This window comes from Prionailurus viverrinus, chromosome B1 (assembly GCF_022837055.1).
Source record: "Prionailurus viverrinus isolate Anna chromosome B1, UM_Priviv_1.0, whole genome shotgun sequence".
NCBI classification, from domain to species: domain Eukaryota; kingdom Metazoa; phylum Chordata; class Mammalia; order Carnivora; family Felidae; genus Prionailurus; species Prionailurus viverrinus.
The window spans coordinates 200,181,671-200,202,252 of record NC_062564.1 but is presented as its reverse complement, the minus strand read 5'-3'; the positions used below and the strand labels follow the sequence as shown (position 1 = coordinate 200,202,252).

The 20,582-nt window shown below is 46.5% G+C and overlaps 1 protein-coding gene across 2 annotated transcripts in view; it reads left to right on the top strand.

The window, feature by feature from the left end:
• Nucleotides 1-226: 226 nt before the first annotated feature.
• Nucleotides 227-20,582, top strand: part of STX18 (syntaxin 18) — a 122,660-nt gene continuing 102,304 nt past the window's right edge. Inside the window, exon 1 of one of the 2 annotated variants that reach the window (XM_047857678.1) lies at nucleotides 227-484. In XM_047857678.1, coding sequence (XP_047713634.1) covers nucleotides 317-484 — 168 coding nt within the window. In that variant the 5' untranslated portion in view covers nucleotides 227-316. The remainder of the gene's footprint in view (nucleotides 485-20,582) is intronic. The other variant, XM_047857680.1, reaches the window with a different exon arrangement.

The window sequence follows — 20,582 nt, the reverse complement described above, 5'->3', positions numbered from 1 at the left end:
CCCGTCCGCCCCAAGCGGGACCTCTCCCTGCGGCCAAGCCCTTCGAGCTTTGCCGGGAGGCGAAGAGGGCGCGGGGGCGCGCGCCGCAGGATCCGGGCCGCCGCGGTCGCGCGCGGGCAGAGCCCGGAACCTTTCTCCTCTCGCCGCGGTCACCCCGCGGAGGCCGGAACCTTTCTTCTCGCGTCGCGCTGGCGCCGGGCGTGGGGGGGAGGCGTGCGGAGCCGGACCGGTCCCCCGGCGGCCGGGAGGGCGCACGCCGCCGTCGCAAACTGCTGACGTGGGCCGGCCGGGAAGGGGGTCGGGGGTGTGGGTCGCCATGGCGGTGGATATCACGCTGCTGTTCCGGGCCAGCGTCAAGACCGTGAAGACGCGCAACAAAGCCCTGGGAGTGGCGGTGGGCGGCGGGGCTGACGGCAGCCGCGACGAGCTGTTCCGCCGGAGCCCCCGGCCCAAGAGCGACTTCTCCAGCCGGGCGCGGGAAGTGGTGAGCTGGTTGCTATGGAAACGGCGGGCTGGCGAGGGGGGCGGACCCGCGACGTGGACCCCAGACCCCAAACCGGCCCCTGGCCGGTAGTCGCTGTGTGAAGGAGTAGCTTGGAGAAAGTGGTCTGGAGTGGGGGACCGGAGAGCCGACAGCTGTCTTGGGAAAGGAACAGCCTCGTTTCGAGGGATGGGAAGGCATGTTGGGGAACTCGAAAATCTCTTGTCCGCAGAGTTCTCGGGCTGCCTTGCGAGGTATTGAGCCCGCCGTCTCTGCGGACTTGGACTCCGGAGACACTTCCCCACAGGCCTTTGCTTTTCTGTCGCAGCACCGACCCCAGTGTAGTCGCCTCTTCAGTTTGCTCGTCTAGTCCCTCTCTCCTTCCCCTTTCCCCTCCTCTTCCCCTTCCCGGCTCAGTGAGATCAAAGATCACATTCACCTGACCCCCCTCTTCGTCTTGCCTCCCGCTATGGGTTAAGGGCCCAAGCTAGGGATCAGTAGGGACCAGTCTTGATACTGTTTAGGATAGGATACTGTTTAGGTTTAGGATAATCTTTCACAAACACTCTGTTACAGTCCTCTAAACTCCTTTCTCTTTCCTGGACACAGCAGGCTTTCCTTCAGGCGAGGGGAAAACTTCTTGAGGGCGGGAGCAGTGACCTCAGAATCTCCAGTGCCGGACTCCTAGCACTGTTGAGTAAATGGTTTTTGAATAAATGAATGAGTGGACAAATGGTTGTCTTGTCTTCCACACTGAACAGGAAACTCTCTAAGTGGAGAGAGAATATTTTGCCCTGTTCACTGTTGTATCGTTGGCACCAAACTGGATCTGGTGTACGTGGAGCTTGAAGCTTGTACGATTCTGTCTGTCCCCTTTAAGAAATAAAAATACCGAAGCACAAGAAGAGGTTCAGAGCTTTGGAAGGGGCAGGTGAGGGGTCCTGAAAGTTAAACTTCATGAATTTCACGGTGAATCCACTTCTCTTTGGCATGCAGTCCGATCAGATCGATGCCTGGTCCTTTGTAGACACTCAGATAGTTTTAAATGAATCTCTATATGCATGAATTAATGTGTGGCAGCTTAATCAAGGGTCAGAAGGGGGATTGGGCCAGGTGAATACAGGTAGTCCATCAGTAAACATCTACTAAGCACCTGCTTTGTTACAGTGACACAATTTAAAAGGAATGGTGGAGGAGACGGTCACAAAACAAGTATCCTACAGCCTCATAGATACTGTGCAGGGTACAGAGGAGGATGTGGTCCGTTCTCCCTGAGGGCAAAGAAAGGCTTTGGAGAGTTGATGATGCCTGAAACAAATCTTGAAAGAGGAGTAGATGGTTCCAGTGTCAGAAGGTGGAGAATGGCATCTCAAGAGAAGAGATGCACAAAGATGTGGAAATAGGGAACTTTTATGCTCAGTGTATGTGTACTCAGTGCGCGTCTATGTATTAAATCACATAGAAATTAGGCGGTAATGACATTTCAGATTTTTTTTGGAGGAACTTATACTGTCTGACCTCCAGTGAGTGAGGAATATGCCACTTTGCAATGCTATTGAATTGTTTTGATAAGCATGTGAGTGTGGCTGGAATGTGGGAACTTTGCTCTGCAGACAGACAGATGTTATGCAGTAGAGAGTACTAGAGAAGGAGCCAAGAGACCAGGTGGTTGTCTTAACGCTGCAACTATTAGCTGTACGAGGTTATGAAGCAAATTTTGTGGCTTTAGTTTATTTACCTGTAAATGTTCCCCCTTTTTTCCCCTTCAAACGGCAGAAGACTTTTAAACTGCATTGACCCCCTATTTATAGCAGATCAGAAGAGGGGCTTCTCAGGTTGAAATGAGAGGAAAGGACACTAGGACATTCTCCCTCTGCCTCCCCCCAGTTTGGTCCAGGCTCTTCCTGAGGTTCCTCATGTGGAGTTGTTATCTGTGAAGGTCACCGTTTTGGGTGTTGGGCGGGTCCTTTCTAACTCTGAAATCACTGATTTATTAACACCGTGCTGATTTTGGATCGTGTTCAGGAGTAGGAGATACGCAGGTGGTGGGGACAAGACGCACAGTTAGGATGGAACCCTTATTGAGGTTAGGCCTTAGGCCTTTTCCCCGAGGTATAGGAATGTGCTTTAGGCTTTTGAATTAATGAGCCTCAGGGACAGTAACAGGACCCCGGGCTGCTGAATTTCCTGTCCCTGGAGGTAATTAAACAGAGGGATGACTGCTTGTCAGAGATGTTTGAGAGGGTTTGGTTGCACGCCATTGGAAGTTCCATTTCTGAGATTTGAAGATGTGAGTAGGTGTTAAGGCTTGGAGAGTCAGTTAAGTGGGGACATAGGCTGCATTGTTCAGGACTCTTGCCCTTCCTGACATAGGGAAAACATGCTTTTTTTTTTTTTTTTTTTGCATTCTTTTGAGGAATTTTGATTTTATGTTGTAGTTGCTTGGTGTATTACCTCCTGTTCTTGCAACCATTCCCCCTACACCCTCTTCCCCCCAGATTTAGTATAGAGCAGGCGAGGGGGTGTCCTGTGCTCCTGCCACAGTCAGATGTGTCAGAAGGCCGGCTGTTGTTTTGTTTGTCCTGGATTGTTTATACGTCAAAGTCCGGTCAATACCAGGAGCACGTACTCTGGTTCGGGGTTAGCTCTGGTCGTCAGACCTAAGGAACAGTAGCAGGTGATAGTAACATCTCTCATTGAATGCCTTCCTCGAAGCACTCGTGATCGTTTCTAAGATGCACGTTGCCGGCCAATTCTAGTTCTTCTCATTCCTGATGTCAGTTTTCCATCTCTCTGAGTTGTCCTAGAGGTATTATCAAGATCAGTAAAACTGTATTGAAACTAGATTTTTAATTTACCCCATAGGCTGGTTTCGTCATCATTCCTTTAAGTATTTAACTTTTATGCTCAATTTTGTTGAATTCATGTATACTCAATGCCTGTCTACCCATTAAATTACAGACAGTAGTAATAACATTCCTATCTCGGGATGTGGTACTTGTTGTAGCTGAAAAACTCTCAATAATGATGAGTGTGCCACTTTGCGGGGGGAACCTCGCTAACTCATTTAGATTGTGAGGCGAGTGCGGGGGACCTTGGGAGTGGACAGAGCTCTGGGGCTTGGATTCAGAAGACGTAGCTTCAGATCTGGGTTCTGCTACGTAGAACTGGGTGACTTGGGCAAGTCCTCTTACCTGAGTCTCATTTTTCACTTCTATCACATGGGTACGATCATACCCTTCTGAACTCACAGGCTAATTACTGGCATCTTCTGAGACTATGTATCATAGGGAACCATACTGATCATTAGTTCCCCCTTTGCCCCCCCGCCTTCACCCCATGTAGGCCATTCAGATGTTTTCATCAGTGGCTCTAAGCTATATTCCCCAAACCGTTTAGCTTTCCTGTACTTGCCTTTCTTTCTCACAAAAGGGAACCAAGAAAGTTCACAGAGGAATCCGTGAAAATCCTGTGCAGGTACTGAGAGCATCGGTGGTGGAGACAGCAGCATTGCTGGTTAAGGTGGCACTCTTATCAGCAACGGCACATGTGTGGCAAGCAGGCATCCGTTCCTCTCTCTTCCTCCCTGTGACCGTGGAGGCCAGTGCTAATTTCCTAGTAGATCTTAGGGCTCAGAATCCTTTGCAGCACTGTGGCCGAGGCAGCCAATTGTTAGGCCTGACATTCAACTTGAAATCTGCTTGGCCTCCTGCCTGATACAGAGTAAAAACAGAATCTGTATGCTTAAAGCAGAACCATGGACTTTGTCGCTAAGTACTTAAAAGGATCTTGCGTTCACGTTATTCGGGCTTCTCATTTTGTCGGTGAGAGAAGTAATGCCCAGGCAAGTGACATGACTGGCTCAGAGTGATGGTAGCTGAGTCATAGGACTGAGCCAGAGGCAGAAGCCAGGTCCTTTGACCCTCGTGTGACGCTGTTTCCCACACTACATCCCAGCCAGTGGGAAGCACGGACCAGACCCTCAGAAAACCTGTGCTGTTTACTACCAGGTCTGTAGTACAAGCAGGCAGGCCGCAGGCTCTTTCTGGGCCTCAGTTTCCACTGGTTACACTGAGAGCTCAGACTACATGACTGCGATTTCTTGTAAAGCAAAGATGTTGTGATTCCATATAAGTAATAGCGACCCCGGGGCGCCTGGGTGGCTCAGTCGGTTGAGCGTCCGACTTCCGCCAGGTCACGATCTCGCGGTCCGTGAGTTCACGATCTCGCGAGATCTCGAGTGATCTCGCGTGAGTTCGAGCCCCGCGTCGGGCTCTGGGCTGATGGCTCAGAGCCTGGAGCCTGCTTCCAATTCTGTGTCTCCCTCTCTCTCTGCCCCTCCCCCGTTCATGCTCTGTCTCTGTCTCAAAAATAAATAAACAAACAAACAAAAAAATAGCGACCCTGAGCTCTGGAAATTCTGTTTTCAGATAAGGCACGCAGATGAAGTTTTCTTTGTTGATTACATATTGCTTTTGTGAAAGCTACATGTCTTGTTTTCATTTAGAGTTTTTAAGGAACTGATTATCTTGAGTTTCTGGCTGAAAGTCAAAGTTCTTATAGTGGCCCAGAGCCGGCTGCTCTGGTCCCTGCTCCCTCTCTGACCTCACCTCTTCCTCCTCCCCCCTTCCTCTTGCTCACTGTGCTCCAGCTCCCCTGACCCCTTCGCTTTTCTCACTTGAACTGATGGGTTGCTACCTTAGGGCCTTTGTGTTTGTCGTTCCCTCCGTGTGGAACACTTTTCCCCTGGTTCTATGTGGTTTGATCTTCAGGTCTCTGTTCAAATGTTGCCTCAGTGAGACCTTCCTTGACTGCCCTGTATAAAGTAGCTTCCTTCTCCTGTCCCTCACTGTGCTTTATTCTTTTTGTTATCTAATGTGTTGTATCCATTTATTTATTGTGCATCCACTGGAATATAAGCCTCCTGAGAACAAGGACTTTGTGTCGTCTACCCCTGAATCCATGGTTCTAGACAGTACAGGAACACCGGTACTCAATAAATATTTCTTGAATGAATGAAGAAGTGTTAATCTACTGTGTCGCTTTGCTTTCAGTTTTGGAGCTGGTTGATCTCTGTGCACATTCCAGTTCTAGAAATGTGTGATCCGAATATGATCCCTTCATATTACACAATATATATTCACACTTACTCCAGTATCTGGAGTAAACATTAAATAGTTTCTTTTATTATGACTACGATTCAGTTCCTATCTCAAGAAGTTTATAGTCTAGTGGAGAAGCAGACACGTACATAGTACAACAGCTCAGGTATGAGTCACACCTGTAACTTGCTCAGCATTGATTCCCCAGGTTCTCCTTGAGTCCTTTGAAATCACACAGTTGGTCTTGTGTGCCAGTGTAGGGACCCAGACCTTGAGCTGGGAGGGACCACCTGGATTATTATCCAGAGTAGCTGGAAATAGACATTATTCCAAGGATTGCGTGTAATACTTCCTAAACTGGGGATTTCAGTCAAGGGAACATTCTTCTAAGAAGCAGTGTCAGGCAACAGGTGCCGGGGTCATTGGGAACCAGAGATACTGGAGATATGGCGAAACAGGACAGGAATATATCAGGAAACAGTACAGGTTTAGAATGGAGGCTGTAAACAGAACATGCGTTTTTAGAATCCTCTAGATTTTTTTCTTTTTTAGTACAGAAACCTTTTTGCGGATGAAATAAGGAACAGCTTGGGCTGAGGCTGGAGTCAGGGGCTAGGAAGAGAATGGTTTATTAGCCAGCCTGTCACTCTCCCACCCTTTTCTCTTCTCCTTGAGGAGCCCCTTGGGGAGCAAGCCTAACACCCAGCGACACACTGGTTAAAACCACCGCATTGATGTTCTCCAAGGCCTCTTCTAGCTTCAGGATACTGTGCTTTTATGGATCGTGTTAACCGAGTGTGTACTGTAAGCAGAGCTCCGTGCTGGAGACCTGTGGTATTGAGAGCCCCCGTGGGTTGCACCTCTGAGTTTTTTCCAGAACTTAGGACGACTGCAGCTTTTGGAATTCCCTTTATTCAATAATTCATCTACTCCCTCGTCCTCCCTCAACATTGAACACCTAATATGTGTCAGGAATTGTGAGGACACAAAAAGCTCTGGGACCCGTGTCTCAGGCCTTCAGAAATACAGATGAAGGAAAACTAAATCTCCTTGAGGGGCAGTTAGCGGAAGACCAGCCTGGACCTTGAAGGACAAGACCTGTTCCGCCAGACAAAGGAAGGGTGATAAATCACATTCCAGGCAGAGGGAAGAGTGTGAGCAGAGGCACAGAGGCACAACAGCAGGGTGATGGGAGAGCAGAGGCAAGACTGCGGTGGAGGGGCTCTTCCCTGGAAGAGCCCTGGGTGAGGGTCAGGGTGGCGGGAGATGACGCTTCACTGGACTGGATAGAGCAGGGGGGCCGGTTTGGCCCACGGGCCTCATCTGGCCTGCTGCCAGTTTTTTAAATGAAGTTCATGTGTTTATTGTGAGAGAGAGAGAGTGAGAGGGAGCACGGGCACATGGGGGAGGAGCAGAGAGAGGGAGAGAGAGAATCCTGAGCAGGCTCCACACTGTCAGCCCGAGGCCAGATGTGGGGCTCGATGTCATGAGCCATGAGATCACGACCTGAGTGGAAACCAGGAGTACGAGGCTTGCCCGACTGAGCCCCCCGGGCACACCCCCGCCCCCTCTTGCCACCTGTTTTGGCAAATGAGGTTTTATTGCAGTGTGACCACGTGCATTGTGTACATGGAGGCCGTGGATGCTTTGGGGCTAGAGTGCAGGGTTGTAGTGTATATAGGCCTGCAAAGCCCAAAACGTCTTCTCTCTGGCCCTTTAAGGAGAAGTTGGCCCCTCTTGGGTGAGAGCACTGTCAGCCGTGCTGCAAAGTTTGAACTTCGTGCTCTGAGCTACGCAAGCAGGGGCCTGACGTGATCATATTTGTGTTTTAAAATACCCGGCCATATTGAGGATGGGTTTGGAATGTAACAGGACTGACCTAGAAGGGCTAATTAGGTTGCAGGACGTCAGGAGAAAGTGGGGAAGCCAGTGGCAGTAGGATGGACGGACGTGGATGCATAAAGCAGATGCGTAGGAGGTAGTAAGGAGTGGGGTTAGAAAGAGGAAGAAGTCGAATAATTCCCAGCTTTCTGGTTGAAAAGTTAATAGACATCACAGTAATTTTGTGTTGTTTTCAAAGAGTGGAATGCCAGTCATTCAGTTCTAAACAAGAGAGACTACATCCAAGGAGCCTAATGGACTTGGGAGTTTTGTTGAAACAGCAAGTGGTAGATAGGTCCTCAATGGCAGTGCTTTCTGATAAATCTGGGTTGGAGAGCATAGCTGGAACCCAGCGGGGTCCTCCCGCTTCGTCATGTTTCGATCTTGGAGATTATTGAGTCTACAAAATAGGCACCCGGTACTTATGGTCGGTCAGCTGTATTGAGGTGTGCAGTCGACCTCAGACCCAGCAAACGCTGGGCTGGGCCTTGTCGTGGTGAGAAGTGGGAGAAGGCGGGCCAGCCTCACGGGCTGCAGGTGGGAGCCGAGACTTGGTTGGGCTCCTTTCGATGCCAAGTTCTTATGCAGAGTTCTGTTCCTCCCAGTTGTGCCTTCTTCGTTCTTTGAAGAAATTAATCTTGGTGGTGATGATCATATCACATATTACAGAAGCATGGTTCTCAGGGATAGTCAGTTGCTTTTCTCCTTCATCCCAAGAAAACTCTAGAATGGGTTCCCTCTTTCCTCAGTTTCTAGTTGGCAGGTCACCGATAGTTTAGTGTACCTACAAGGACAGGACTGCTGAAACGGGTCCCCTGAGGATGACTTTTTAAAAAATGTTTTATTTATTTTTCGAGACAGAGAGCGCAGGCGGGAAAGGGGCAGAGAGAGAAGGGGACAGAGGATCTGAAGCAGGATCTACACTGACAGGGAGATAGCAAGGAGCCCGATGCCGGGCTTGAACTTGCGAACTACGAGATCATGACCCGAGCTGAAGTTGGACGTTTAACCGACTGAGCCACCCAAATGAGGATGACATTTTTTTTTTTTTAATTTTTTTTTTCAACGTTTATTTATTTTTGGGACAGAGAGAGACAGAGCACGAACGGGGGAGGGGCAGAGAGAGAGGGAGACACAGAATCGGAAACAGGCTCCAGGCTCTGAGCCATCAGCCCAGAGCCTGACGCGGGGCTCGAACTCACGGACCGCGAGATCGTGACCTGGCTGAAGTCGGACGCTTAACCGACTGCGCCACCCAGGCGCCCCGAGGATGACATTTTTAATGAATTCTCCTTTCCAGGTTCTGGCTGTCTTTTATAGGCTTGAGAACTACATCTGTCAATATATTGAGGGCGGAACCGTGTATCAGGACAGGTATCAACCAAGCTCACATCAACTTGTGTAAAAAGTTAATTTGCTAATTTATTTTGACTACTGTAACTAGTACTCAGGAGGATACAAATTTTGGAAAATCAATCCTTTTGGGGCTTCTGCTTTAGGTTAGGAACTCTGTTAAGGACTTTACATGCCTCACCTCATTTATCTTTTATCTTTTGGGGAGGATAGAAATACAATATTATTAAGTGAGTTTGCAATATTGATACATGAATAATATTCTAGAATTCATATAAACTTCGTGTTTGAGGTTTCTTATTACATGGAAATCTACATGGGCTCCCTCTGGTGGGCAGAGTATCAGTGAAATCGACAGTGGTTAATTACAGATTGTATATGAAAAACTTACTCTGTTTAAGACATACAAGGTTTAAAATTGACTTAAAAAGAGGTCCCTTAAGAACCAGTCTAAAAGAAAGTGAATACACCAGAGGAAGGGAAGGGTGGTGGATTGAATGAGCTCCTAGAACTCAGGTAGGAAAAGCCCGCAGCCCAGTTGCAATTTTAAATTCAGTAGTAGTTTTTTCTTCCTGACCTCAAAGTGTGTAAATACTAGACTTTGCTAGCTCCTGCTTGCCACAATCTAATGTTTGGCTATTTGTCAAAGCTTTCTGTTAGAGCACAGAAGCTCTCCTTAACCAAGAGAGTAAATCTTCATTTCACAGTATTGTACACATTCTTGTTCACTTTTTAGTTAGATGATAAGAAACCCCTGGTAAACGAACATTTGCCTTTTATACTCTAAATAGAAGTGACAGGCTGCAGCATATCTTTCTCCAGAATTGAGAAAGGAATCAAAAAGCATAGGTTTTGAATTATAAATACTTTCGGACTTTGTCATTAGTTAACTTTGAGATCTTCGAGAACTCACCTAACCTCTTTTTTTGTTTTTGTTTTTTCTCATTTTTCTTATTTGTTTAATGGGAGTTCTGGCTAGATAATCCTTAAGGACCTTTTTGACAGGATGGTTCCAGGATTCAGTACTCTTCTTTCTGTAAGTCCCAGGATATATCTTAAAATGCAAAAATTTTGCAGTGACAACTGCTCAATCAATGCCTTGTGTTACTTTCCTCTTGAGTTCCTACCTACTCACAATTTTTCATTTCGATGAGAAGATGAGTTTTGTTTTTCACAGCTGGCATTTGGTATGTTTCTACAAATACATTTGATTTGATAGTGATTATATACTCTTCTTATAATGGGATGCTATCAGCAAGATATGTTTTTGACGTTCACTAATTATTTTAAAATCTGACTATGAAAGTAGTAAGTGCTTGGGGCGCCTGGCTGGTGGTGGAGCCTGTGACTCCTGATCTCGGTGTTGTGAATATGAGCCCCGTGTTGGGTGTACAGATTACTTAAACATAAAATCTTTAACAACGAAAAGTAGTACTTGCTCATTAAACAGAATAAAGAAGAGAATAAAGTTCACAGATAATACTCCTGGCCAGGAGTAATAGCCCCTATTACAGTCTTGTATATTTTTCCAGATATTTTTCCCATTAAACAAAAAGAATTTTTCTATACTGGTGTTAGTCTTTTTTGCCCCTTTCTTGCCTTTTTTCCTTAACAGTATTGTGAACATTTTTCTTTTTTTTTTTTTTTAATTTTTTTTTCAACGTTTATTTATTTTTGGGACAGAGAGAGACAGAGCATGAACGGGGGAGGGGCAGAGAGAGAGGGAGACACAGAATCGGAAACAGGCTCCAGGCTCCGAGCCATCAGCCCAGAGCCTGACGCGGGGCTCGAACTCACGGACCGCGAGATCGTGACCTGGCTGAAGTCGGACGCTTAACCGACTGCGCCACCAGGTGCCCCGTGAACATTTTTCTATGTCAGTGTAGATTGTGTTCAATTTATTTGACTGCATAGCCATTAAAAGTAGTTTCACATAACTTACTTACCTGAACCCCTACTGAAATATTTGAGCCACTTTTAGTTTATCATCATTTTATTTTTTATTTTTTTAAACGTTTATTTATTTTGTGCGCACACGTGAGAGAGAGCGAGAGAGAGAGAGAGAGAGAGAGAGAGAGAGCGCGAGAGAGAGAAGGAGCAGGGGAAGGGCAGAGAGGGGGAAAGAGAGAATCCCAAGCAGGCTCCATGCTGTCAGCACAGAGCCCAGTGTGGGGCTTGAACTCATGAACTGTGAGATCTAGACCTGAGCCCAAATTAAGAGTCGATCACTTAACTGACTGAGCCACCCAAGTGCCCCCAGTTTATAACTATATTAAACAAATAGTGTATTTTTACCAAATTTGTTTCAAATTTATAATCTCTTAAAAAGGTAAAAAATACAGGGACACCAGGGTCGCTCAATCGGTTAAGTGTCCAACTCTTTATTTTAGCTCAGGTCATGATCTCACAGTTTGTGGGATTGAGCCCCGTCCACACTGACAGTGGCACCTGCTGGGGATTCTCTCTTCCCCTCTGTCTGCCCCTCCCCTGCTAGCTCCCAAGCACGCTCCATCATTCTTCCTTTCGAAATAAATAAGCAAACATGAAAAAGGTAAAAACTATGTCAATTCACTTGTTGTCTGCTTAATCTTTTCTCAAATAGAAAAAATTCAGTGTCATTTAATGTTTGAATGTCCTAATATTGATACAAGGAATATTAGAGTTTATTATCAGTGCTGGGGAATATAGAAGGGGGTAGCTGATAGGGGTAGTAGGAAAAGCTTTTAAGTGGGAGCAGAGCCATGGAGAACAAGTGAAATTGAGTAGGTGGTGGGTGTGAGCACGTTGTACGTCAGTGACGGGAAACTGGCTGATTGGGCCAGTGGGGCTGCTTTGTCTGGCTGTGAAACAAGCTGGGGGAGGAGGCACTTTCTGGCCCTACCACAGAGGCCCCCAGTGCTTCTGTGCACCACAAACGTACTAAATCAATGGCCAGCCTGTATCTAGTTAATGACCACTTAAAATCCAATGGAAACATGTACAGAAGTAACAAAAAGCATTTCTAGAAGCAATCTTAATGAGAAATGGAAATGTCCCATTTGAAGAAAACTTCAAAATTTTGGGGAGAGATACAGAAGACTTGAATAAACAGAAACACATATTGTGTACTGGAAGAGAAGAAAAAGTGTTATAAAGACATCAATTATTCCTAAATTAATTGGTAGGTTTAGTGCAGCTTTCAACAAAATTCCAACAGAACTGTTTTGAGAGGAGCCTGTAAGTGGTCCTGAAATGCACCTAGAAAAAAAGATGTGAGAATAATTTTGAAGAAGAGTAGGGGTGTGTGTGTGTGTGTGTGTGTGTGTGTGTGTGTGTGTGTGTTGGGGTGGGGATACTGGTTTTGCCAGATAATAAAACATTTTAGAGACAAAAAAATAATATATGTGTTTGTAGATTGATCAGTGAAGCATATTAGGCTAGATGTATAACCTTTGATAAAAGAGGTATTGTAAATCAGTAAGAAAAAGGAGGTTTATTCAGTGATGATTCAGGATAATTGATTAGCACTTTGAAAACAAAGAAAGATTTTTTGTTGTTGTTTTTTGGTCCTTATCTCTTATTGTACATACAATACGTTAAGATATATTTCTAGGGGCGCCTGGGTGGCGCAGTCGGTTAAGTGTCTGACTTCAGCCAGGTCATGATCTCACGGTCCGTGGGTTCGAGCCCCGCGTCGGGCTCTGGGCTGATGGCTCAGAGCCTGGAGCCTGTTTCTGATTCTGTGTCTCCCTCTCTCTCTGCCCCTCCCCCGTTCATGCTCTGTCTCTCTCTGTCCCAAAAATAAATAAACGTTGAGAAAAAAAAAAATTAAAAAAAAAAAGATATATTTCTAGGTGAACTAAAGATTTCATTGTAAAAGCAAAACTGAAGAAAATAAAAATGAGAATGAGGGGCGCCTGGATGGCTCAGTCAGTTAAACATCCAACTTCGGCTTGGGTCACGATCTCATGGCTCGCGGGGTTCGCGTCCCACATCGTGCTCTGTGCTGACAGTGCGGAGCCTGGAGCCTGCTTTGGAGTCTGTGTCGTCCCCCCCTCCCCGCTCGTCCCCTGCTCTCTCTCTCTCAAAAATAAATATTAAAAAAAACTTTTTTTTTTAATGAATGAATATGTTGTCTTCTAGAAGTGTGAGGTCTTTGAGTTTAAAAATTGCCAGCAATAGTTTCAATAATAATAAAGGTGACGATTGTGAAGATGATTGTGATGGCAACTGTCACAAGTACTTTATAAAAGAGACACCGTGGCAGTATTCCCAAGCACAGGGAAGTTATTAGGGAAATACGGCACACTGCAGAGCAGGCCATGCCATGAGTGAAACTGCTGACCATTTTAGGTTAAAAGAGTTACTGCCCAAACCAGATGTAATTAAAACTATGTATATAGAATTAAAAAAAATCCTCTAGGTATGGAAATAGTGATCAGAAGGGAACACACAAAAGGTAACCATGGCTGTTTCTGGGAGACGGGACTCCAGGTGACTTCTTCTGCTTCTATCATCCCGGATTTCTTTAATGAGCACATATTTCTTCTGAAATGAAAAGGAAAGGGCGCCTGGGTGGCTCCGTCGGTTAAGCCTCCAGCTTCAGCTCAGGTCATGATCTCACGGCTCGGCTCGTGGGTTTGAGCCCCACGTCAGGCTCTGTGCTCACAGCTCAGGGCCCGGAGCCTGCTTCCGATTGTGTGTCTTCGTCCTCTCTCTCTGCCCCTCCCCACGCGCACTCTGTCTCTTTCAAAAATAAACATTAAAAAAAGGAGATTAAAAAAGTAAAACAGAAAAAGCAAAATTCCCTGCAGATTAATTTTATTTGCTGTGGTAGGAAATGGAGAAAAATTAGTATCTTTTGATTAGAAAAATCATGAATAAGCAGTATCTGATTATATATTAAATGCAGAGCGGAGGGGGCCCCTATTTAAAGGAAGTCTGCAGTAAAACCTTTTGTAAAGGGAGTAATTTTCCTGTAAGTCAGCTGGATTTTCGATCGGACTTTCTTAACCTGTACGAGAAAATCATCCACAAATGTTGCATTGATGTTTTACCTTTCTGGTTGTCATTCTACAAACTCAGAAGCGGTAATAATAGCTACCACTTGTCGAGCACCTATTCTACCTGGCGCTGTGCTCCCAGGGCTACAGCGTAGTCGACTGTCCTTAAGTTAGGCTCCTTTACTCCTGGAGAGACCAAGGTTCACAAGGTTAAGTGGCCTGCCCAGGATGGTGTCAGCATGTGCGCCGGGTCCCTGGGACTCCCTGCTACGTCTCCAGGCTCTGAATGCTCGGCCGGCTGTGCACACAGGGAGTGCTGTTCCAGGCCTTGGCCTTCCGCAGGTCCGCTCTCCGGAGGTTTTCTCCTTGGCGTGTTGTCATATCATCTGCTGTCTTTAGGAGCACATTTTGGTGCATAAATCATATATATTTGAAAGTCCCTGACTCCCTTGTGGGGGAAATACAGCTGCCTCCAAACCCAACTTTTTTGTTGTTGTTAATTGACAATTACCCAGTGACCATACATCTCTTCTAAGGCAGTGTTGAGGTACGTTTTGGGGGAAAAGAGTAGAAGGTTTATGGTTTTAAATAGTAAAGTCACTGAGAAGGAAGGAGACCCAGTTTTTCCATTACAGATACTTGAAAAATTGCTAATTCCGTTCTTTGGTCTGAGGCACTAGTTAGTGATTTTGTTTCTTCATTCAGTAGTTAGTCCTGTGGAGGACTCCAGAGCTGAGATGGCCTCAGAATTACCCCGGTGAGGCAGGGGGTGAGGCCTCTAAAACCACGGTAGTGGTCAGCCGTTGGATGTGGGCTTGCCCCGGGGAGGCCCCCTAAGGGTGAAGCAGCTTCCTTCTGCTGAGGGCAGTTCCTTAGAGAGACTTAGCTGTGAGCCATCAGCAGGCAGTTCTGGAAGTTGGGGGAATGAGGGCCTCGATCCTGGAGGCACACTTCTGCCACACCATCTTTTAGGGTTGTTGTGAGGAGTGAATGAGATACTGTGTGTTAAGCTGCTCGCAGTGTATCTGGTACCTCATAGATCCTCATTCAAATAAAGCAACTACTTTATGACCAGCTTATATTTGTTGAGTATCTGCCTGTGAGTTAGGAAGGCGTTGAGATTGCTGTTTAGGATAGAAGATGAAAGAGACTTCCATTTGGCCCTCAAATGCTTACACTCTGGAAGGGGGCATTCGAGTCATTCATTCAGTGAATATTTATTGAGCATCTGTTACAGGCTGCACACTGTCTTTCGCACTAGGGATGGAGCAAAGATGAGACGGAATCGCTGCTTTCATGGAGGTTATGTTCTCGTGGGAAACTTACAGTAAACAAGTAAACATATCTAAAATACCTGGGTAGCGATAGGTACACACGTAAGTGTAAGACGCGTTCATAATTCTAGAAGTCCTCAGTTGAGGAACTTCAAGAATTAAAAGGACAGAGATGACTACTTCTGGGTAGGGTTGAGGAGAGACTTCGTGGAGGAGGTGACCTTTAGGTGGGCCTCGAAGGTTTTGCACACGCAGAGGTGGAGAAAGGCAGGACAGAACATGTGACAGAGGCCCCAAGGGAGGGAAAGCACAGGATGGTAAAATCCCCTAGAAAAGCTGAGTTTAACCGAAGGAGTGAGAAATCGGGAATGCAGTGTGCCCTGTCTTGTCCTTTGGCCCTTCCAGATCCATTCTCTACCTTTTCCATGCTGTTCTTGCCCGAGGAGGCTGATTTTTATGGAGTGCTTGGCTGGGCTTCCTTGTTCTCTGGCTTCTGATTGGGTTCAGCCAGGGGGCGGTCCAGCAAGAGATTGGAGGGCTAGGAGAGAGAAGGCTTGACTTTGGATCCATAGTCCTGACTCGGTTTAGGTGTCTGCCCGACAGCCCTAGAATTTTCTCCTTGTGTGTATCAGGCATCTGTGGGGTAGGATGGGGTTAGTCACTAGGCTGGTACCAGCCAGCAACAGACAGGATCGCACTGCAGCCCCACTCAGGGCTGGCCCTGAAAGACAGCGACAAAGGGCATTCCTTCCCCATGGGCAGAACCTTGTACAATTCATCTCTACCTTTCAATTTAAGGTGGTTTTCCTGGGAGATACAGTTTTCTCTCTCTCTCTTCCCCTTTGTAGCTCAACACCGCAGTAGGGAGCAGGCAAGAATTTTAGACTCAGACGCATTTTCTCTTAGTGATTTGGCAGTTCGTACTTCTCTTCCAAATATGACCTGAAAGGTTAGAGGTGGTAAATGGCTCTTATGGCATTTTGACTATAAATCTGAACTGGAAGAGAATCTGTAACCCATTATCAGATTCTGAATCAAGCTGCCTTGTCCTTCTCCTGTTTCGGTTTCAGTGGAAATGTGTGTTTTTATTCTGTCAATGGACAGTTTACATACCTAATATACCTGATATTTAAAGGGAATTATACAATGAATACTTGATGTGAAAGGGACCAGTTAAATACTTTAACTCCAAGGGATTTCATTAAAGTAATAAGGAAATTACATTTAATTTTAAATGGTAGAAAGATTTTTTAATGTTATTGCTATTAAGCATCTATTACGCACACTCAGCCCTTTTTTTTTTTTTTTTTTTTTGCAAATGAATTCCCAAAGCACAATTCATCTTTATACAGGTGGGAAGGAAATACTCTTGCAAAATATGTAGTTTGATGTTGTCTTCTTAGCTGTGGAGAGAAGCATACTTTTCCAAAGAATAGAATGTGATGGTTGATTGGAAACTTTTGGAGTTACAGGCTCTTAGTTCTACCTCTTGAAATAAGAAAATATATATAAATGGGTCCCCAGATGAAGGCGTGGTGGGGTATTTTATAGCCCTAATTGACTCCAGACATAGAGGCTGTGATTTGTAAGCAAGCAGTGACAAGAGGAAGTTAAATCAAAATTAAATTAAGGGAAAGGAGGAAAAAAAAGAGATATCAAGGAGAGGTGATGAATTTTCTGAAAGCTTCTAAATACCTATCTGTGGGTAAGTGGGAAATCTGTGACTATATCTCAGTTATGTCAAAAGATGAAATCTGGAAACATTTCAGTCCTAAAAAAGATCTTTTCTCTTTTTAAAAAGCCTTTTTTCTCTTCATTGCTTGGTACCGTTCACTCAGTACGGGCATATTTGCTTCTATACTTTTCCATGACTCAAACCGGCAACACAAATCAGTGTCTCCCATGATACACATGAAGTGATATTTTGGGAGGATTGGTTTTTCTTTGTTTACATTTTGGGATTTTATTGTTGTTCCAGCTTGTGTAAATAAAATTCTCGGAATGAGAGCCCACCAGACACTGGTCCACGCCGAGCACCATTTTTGCAGCTGTGTCTGTCGGTACCGCCTTTCCTAGCCTCCCCAGCCAGTTAATTCTCAGCCCGAGAGAGGACGGGCGCTGGCTTCTAGTCCCCATCACAGCGCAGAGCGCCGTGTGGAGTTTCACACATATTTGCGAAATGGATGAAGTGAGTAAACGCCTGGTGCTTCCCGCGCTCTCGTCCATTCTCCTCCATGTGGGTTCAGACCCTCGCCAGTTTGAGCCTGAGCCGAGATGATGCAACCATTCTGAGCCCCCCATCTCTCTTGCAGCCCAGCCGCTGTGCAGAGAACGCTGCTTTCATCAGGTTACTTTGCTCAGAAGCATTCAGTACTGCTCACTCCCCACACAGTGAATTTGGTTATTTGGCCAGCGTTCAAAGGCCCTTATAAAGCTGGTACTACCCACTTTTCCATTTTTACACCCTACACTTCCTCGGTCATCCCGCCGGCTTTAAACCAGCCTCCTCCGCTTTCTTGCCTCCTTTTTTGGCTCCTGCTGTTTCTCTTGCTTGGATGGCTCACCCCCCTTCACTTACTCAGATTCTACCCATCTTCAAAGGCACATTCTCTCCTCTCCTAGTCTCTTTCTTCTGAAATCAAAGCATTTGCTCATTAAGCAAGGCACTCTGGCCGTGGCACCTTCGCCGTACCGTTTTGGGTTCTCATTTAATGATCGCATCGTTGCCTAACCTCCCAAGTGCTGTTGCGCCGTCTCCGAACCCTATTGCTTGCTTTTGGGTGTGGGGGATGGAGAAGGAGAGGTGGGACTCTGATTTGACGCTTCTCGGCATTTCACCTCGTGGCACCGCAGCCTTGAGAGGGGGCAGTGACTCGGTCATTGGTTTTGTGTTCCGGGGCCTAGGTCCGTGCCTGGCCCGCAGTGGGGATTCGGTACGTGGAATGTGAGTAAACGCATAGAAGGCATTCTCGAATACGCGTTTACTACTTTGACTGAAAACTAAAGTAATCAACGTAGGTGATTTTCCATCTTTTAAAAGCCATAAAAAACCCAGTTTTTAATTTAGCTTTTTTTTTTTTCGTCATTAACAGTTCTCCCTCCAGCACTTCTTCCTTTTGCCTGCCTCAGCTTTGGACTGAAATGTAAATCAATTTCCTCTAATTCTTTTCCCTGTGAAATTGGAGAGCAGCTGTTTAGTCACCTCCTTATAAATAACCCTTCACCAAGTTAAATTGCCTCTAGGACTTGCTTTCTCCAGATTAAATTATCCCACAGCCTTTTCTTTTTCTCATAAAGGCCTTTTTAAAAAGAAACATTTGTTATTTTTTTATTTCTTTTTCTAGCTCTTTATAAAACTTTATTCTTTTCATAAGGGGCTCACAGGCAACCCCTTACGAGGGCCTGGTGGCTGCCGCCTGGCATGGCGGGCACCCTGAGTCTCTCTCTTAGCTGTGTGTGGGGCACCGTGTTGACGGTTCCCATCGCCTGTCAGGTTTAACTTGCTGCCACTCTCACCCTTTGTTCTGCCTCGTTTTCCTGTGCATTCCTTCAAATGTGCCGCTTGATTTTCTTCCCAGAATCCCTAGCTTACTGTATCAGCAGCCTTATGGCTCCAAGTTACAGACAACCCAGTGCGGATTTGCTTAAACGATCATGGGAGTGTATTGATTTATACACAACACTCGAAAAGTCTCGTGGTATGACCTCACCTCCGGCATGGCTGGACCCAGGGGACACGACAGTGTCACCAAAGGCCTGGCTTTTCTCACCCTCTCTGTTCTGCCGTTCATGGTGTTAGCATCTCGCTTGGGGCACCTCCCAGCTCTTGCTTCACACTGGCCAGAAAGCTGCAGCCCTTGCAGACTTTGCTTCCCGTACTGCTCTACCCCGGGAAGGAGAGGGGCCCGGTCCGTGTAGTATCCGTCAGGATCTTGGAATTGGCTCGCAAGCCTATTTTTAAATCCATCCCTGTCCCCAAGGGGAGAGGACATACTGTTAGTTTGGCTTTTACTTAGGACCCAGCCCTGCAGCTGGAGCAGTGTCCCTTCCACCCGGTTCGTATAGCTGAGAGTAGGGGAAGAATGATTTCCAAGGCAATTCGGGGAGCTCTTTCCAGGAGGAGGAGAGCGGCGGATATGGGTGGCCAACAATAAAGGTACTTGCTCTCGAGATTGTGCCCTTTCACTCCGCCTTAGATTTTTAATATCGCTTGAAATGGAGGGTATCTCTGAGAATGAATTCTTTCATTTCCTCACTCGCTACTTATCGAGCCTCCAGCATACATCACGGATGCAGCCAGGTATCAGGCAGGCAAACGTGAGTGAGACTGGGAGAAACTCATAGTCTAGTGAAAAGAGAGCCCCAGGGGCAAATAATTACAGCACGTGGTGATAATTGCTGTTCTCAAAGTATGTATGGATCTGGAGGTGGAAGTGAAGACCGCTTCACTTGGGAGGGGCTGAAGGGGGAAGGGCTTCCCAGGAGAGGTGAGTCTTGAGCTGAGCCTTGAAGGAGAATAGAACGGGAAGGGAGGGGCATTATCCCGAAGGCCGTGGTGAACTAGAAAAGGTTGGGGCCGGGGACGGACGCGGTCAGGTACGGATTTTGGAAGGATCCTACTGCTGGCCATTGGTGGACTCGGCAGAGGTGAGGAGGAAGACCGCTTGAGCTGGCACCGCCTCCGCGTGTCCTCGAGACGCAGTGAAGGCCCGAGCCGAGCCGGTGACTGTGAGGACAGAGGACAGATCCAAGGTCTGTTTGACAGGATTTGGGACTTGTTAGATGTAGGAGATGAAAACCAGTGGGTCCTAGACTACTTCGAGGTTTTAATTGTGGGTGACTAGGCGGGTGGCCAGAATGAGTGCGGTTTTATAGTTATTTGAGGTGCCTGCTTAAAAGCCAAGGGACACATATTTGGCAGTTGTAAATACAGAAGTGGACCCTGGGGGGGGGGGGGGGAGGTTTCTGAGCCCGAGATGCAGATGGGGAGGCATCAGAGCGTAGGCGGAGGTTGAGGCCTTAAGGAAGGAGCAGAATTGCCGGAGGGGATTTTCATAACGAGAAGAGGGCCCCAGGGGAGTCAGGGAAGTTAGACACGTGGGTCCCTCCAGTAATGGACCTCTTCTTACCTTGGTAAAGGTAGTGTCACCTGAGATGGCTCGTGGCGTGGTGGCTTTGAGCATGGACTCTGGGCTCCCCTACCTACTGGTGGGTGACTTGTGGGTAATGGGAGTAAAGTGGTACCTAATTTTGGAAGATTAAAGGAGCGAAGCACGTTGAAAGTGGTTGGCATGTAGGAAGTGTGATAAAGTATTTGATAAACGCAGAAACTAATAAACGTTGTACATGCTGTGCATTGTGTATCCCTCTCTGTCTCTCCGAGGCAGTTCATCCGAAATCGAAAATTAGTTTGTTTGGACTTAAATCATTTCCTTGTCTGAAAACTCTGGTGGTTCCAGTACAATGATGCAAGTATCAGACTTCTTGAAGATTTTCCAGATTATTTATT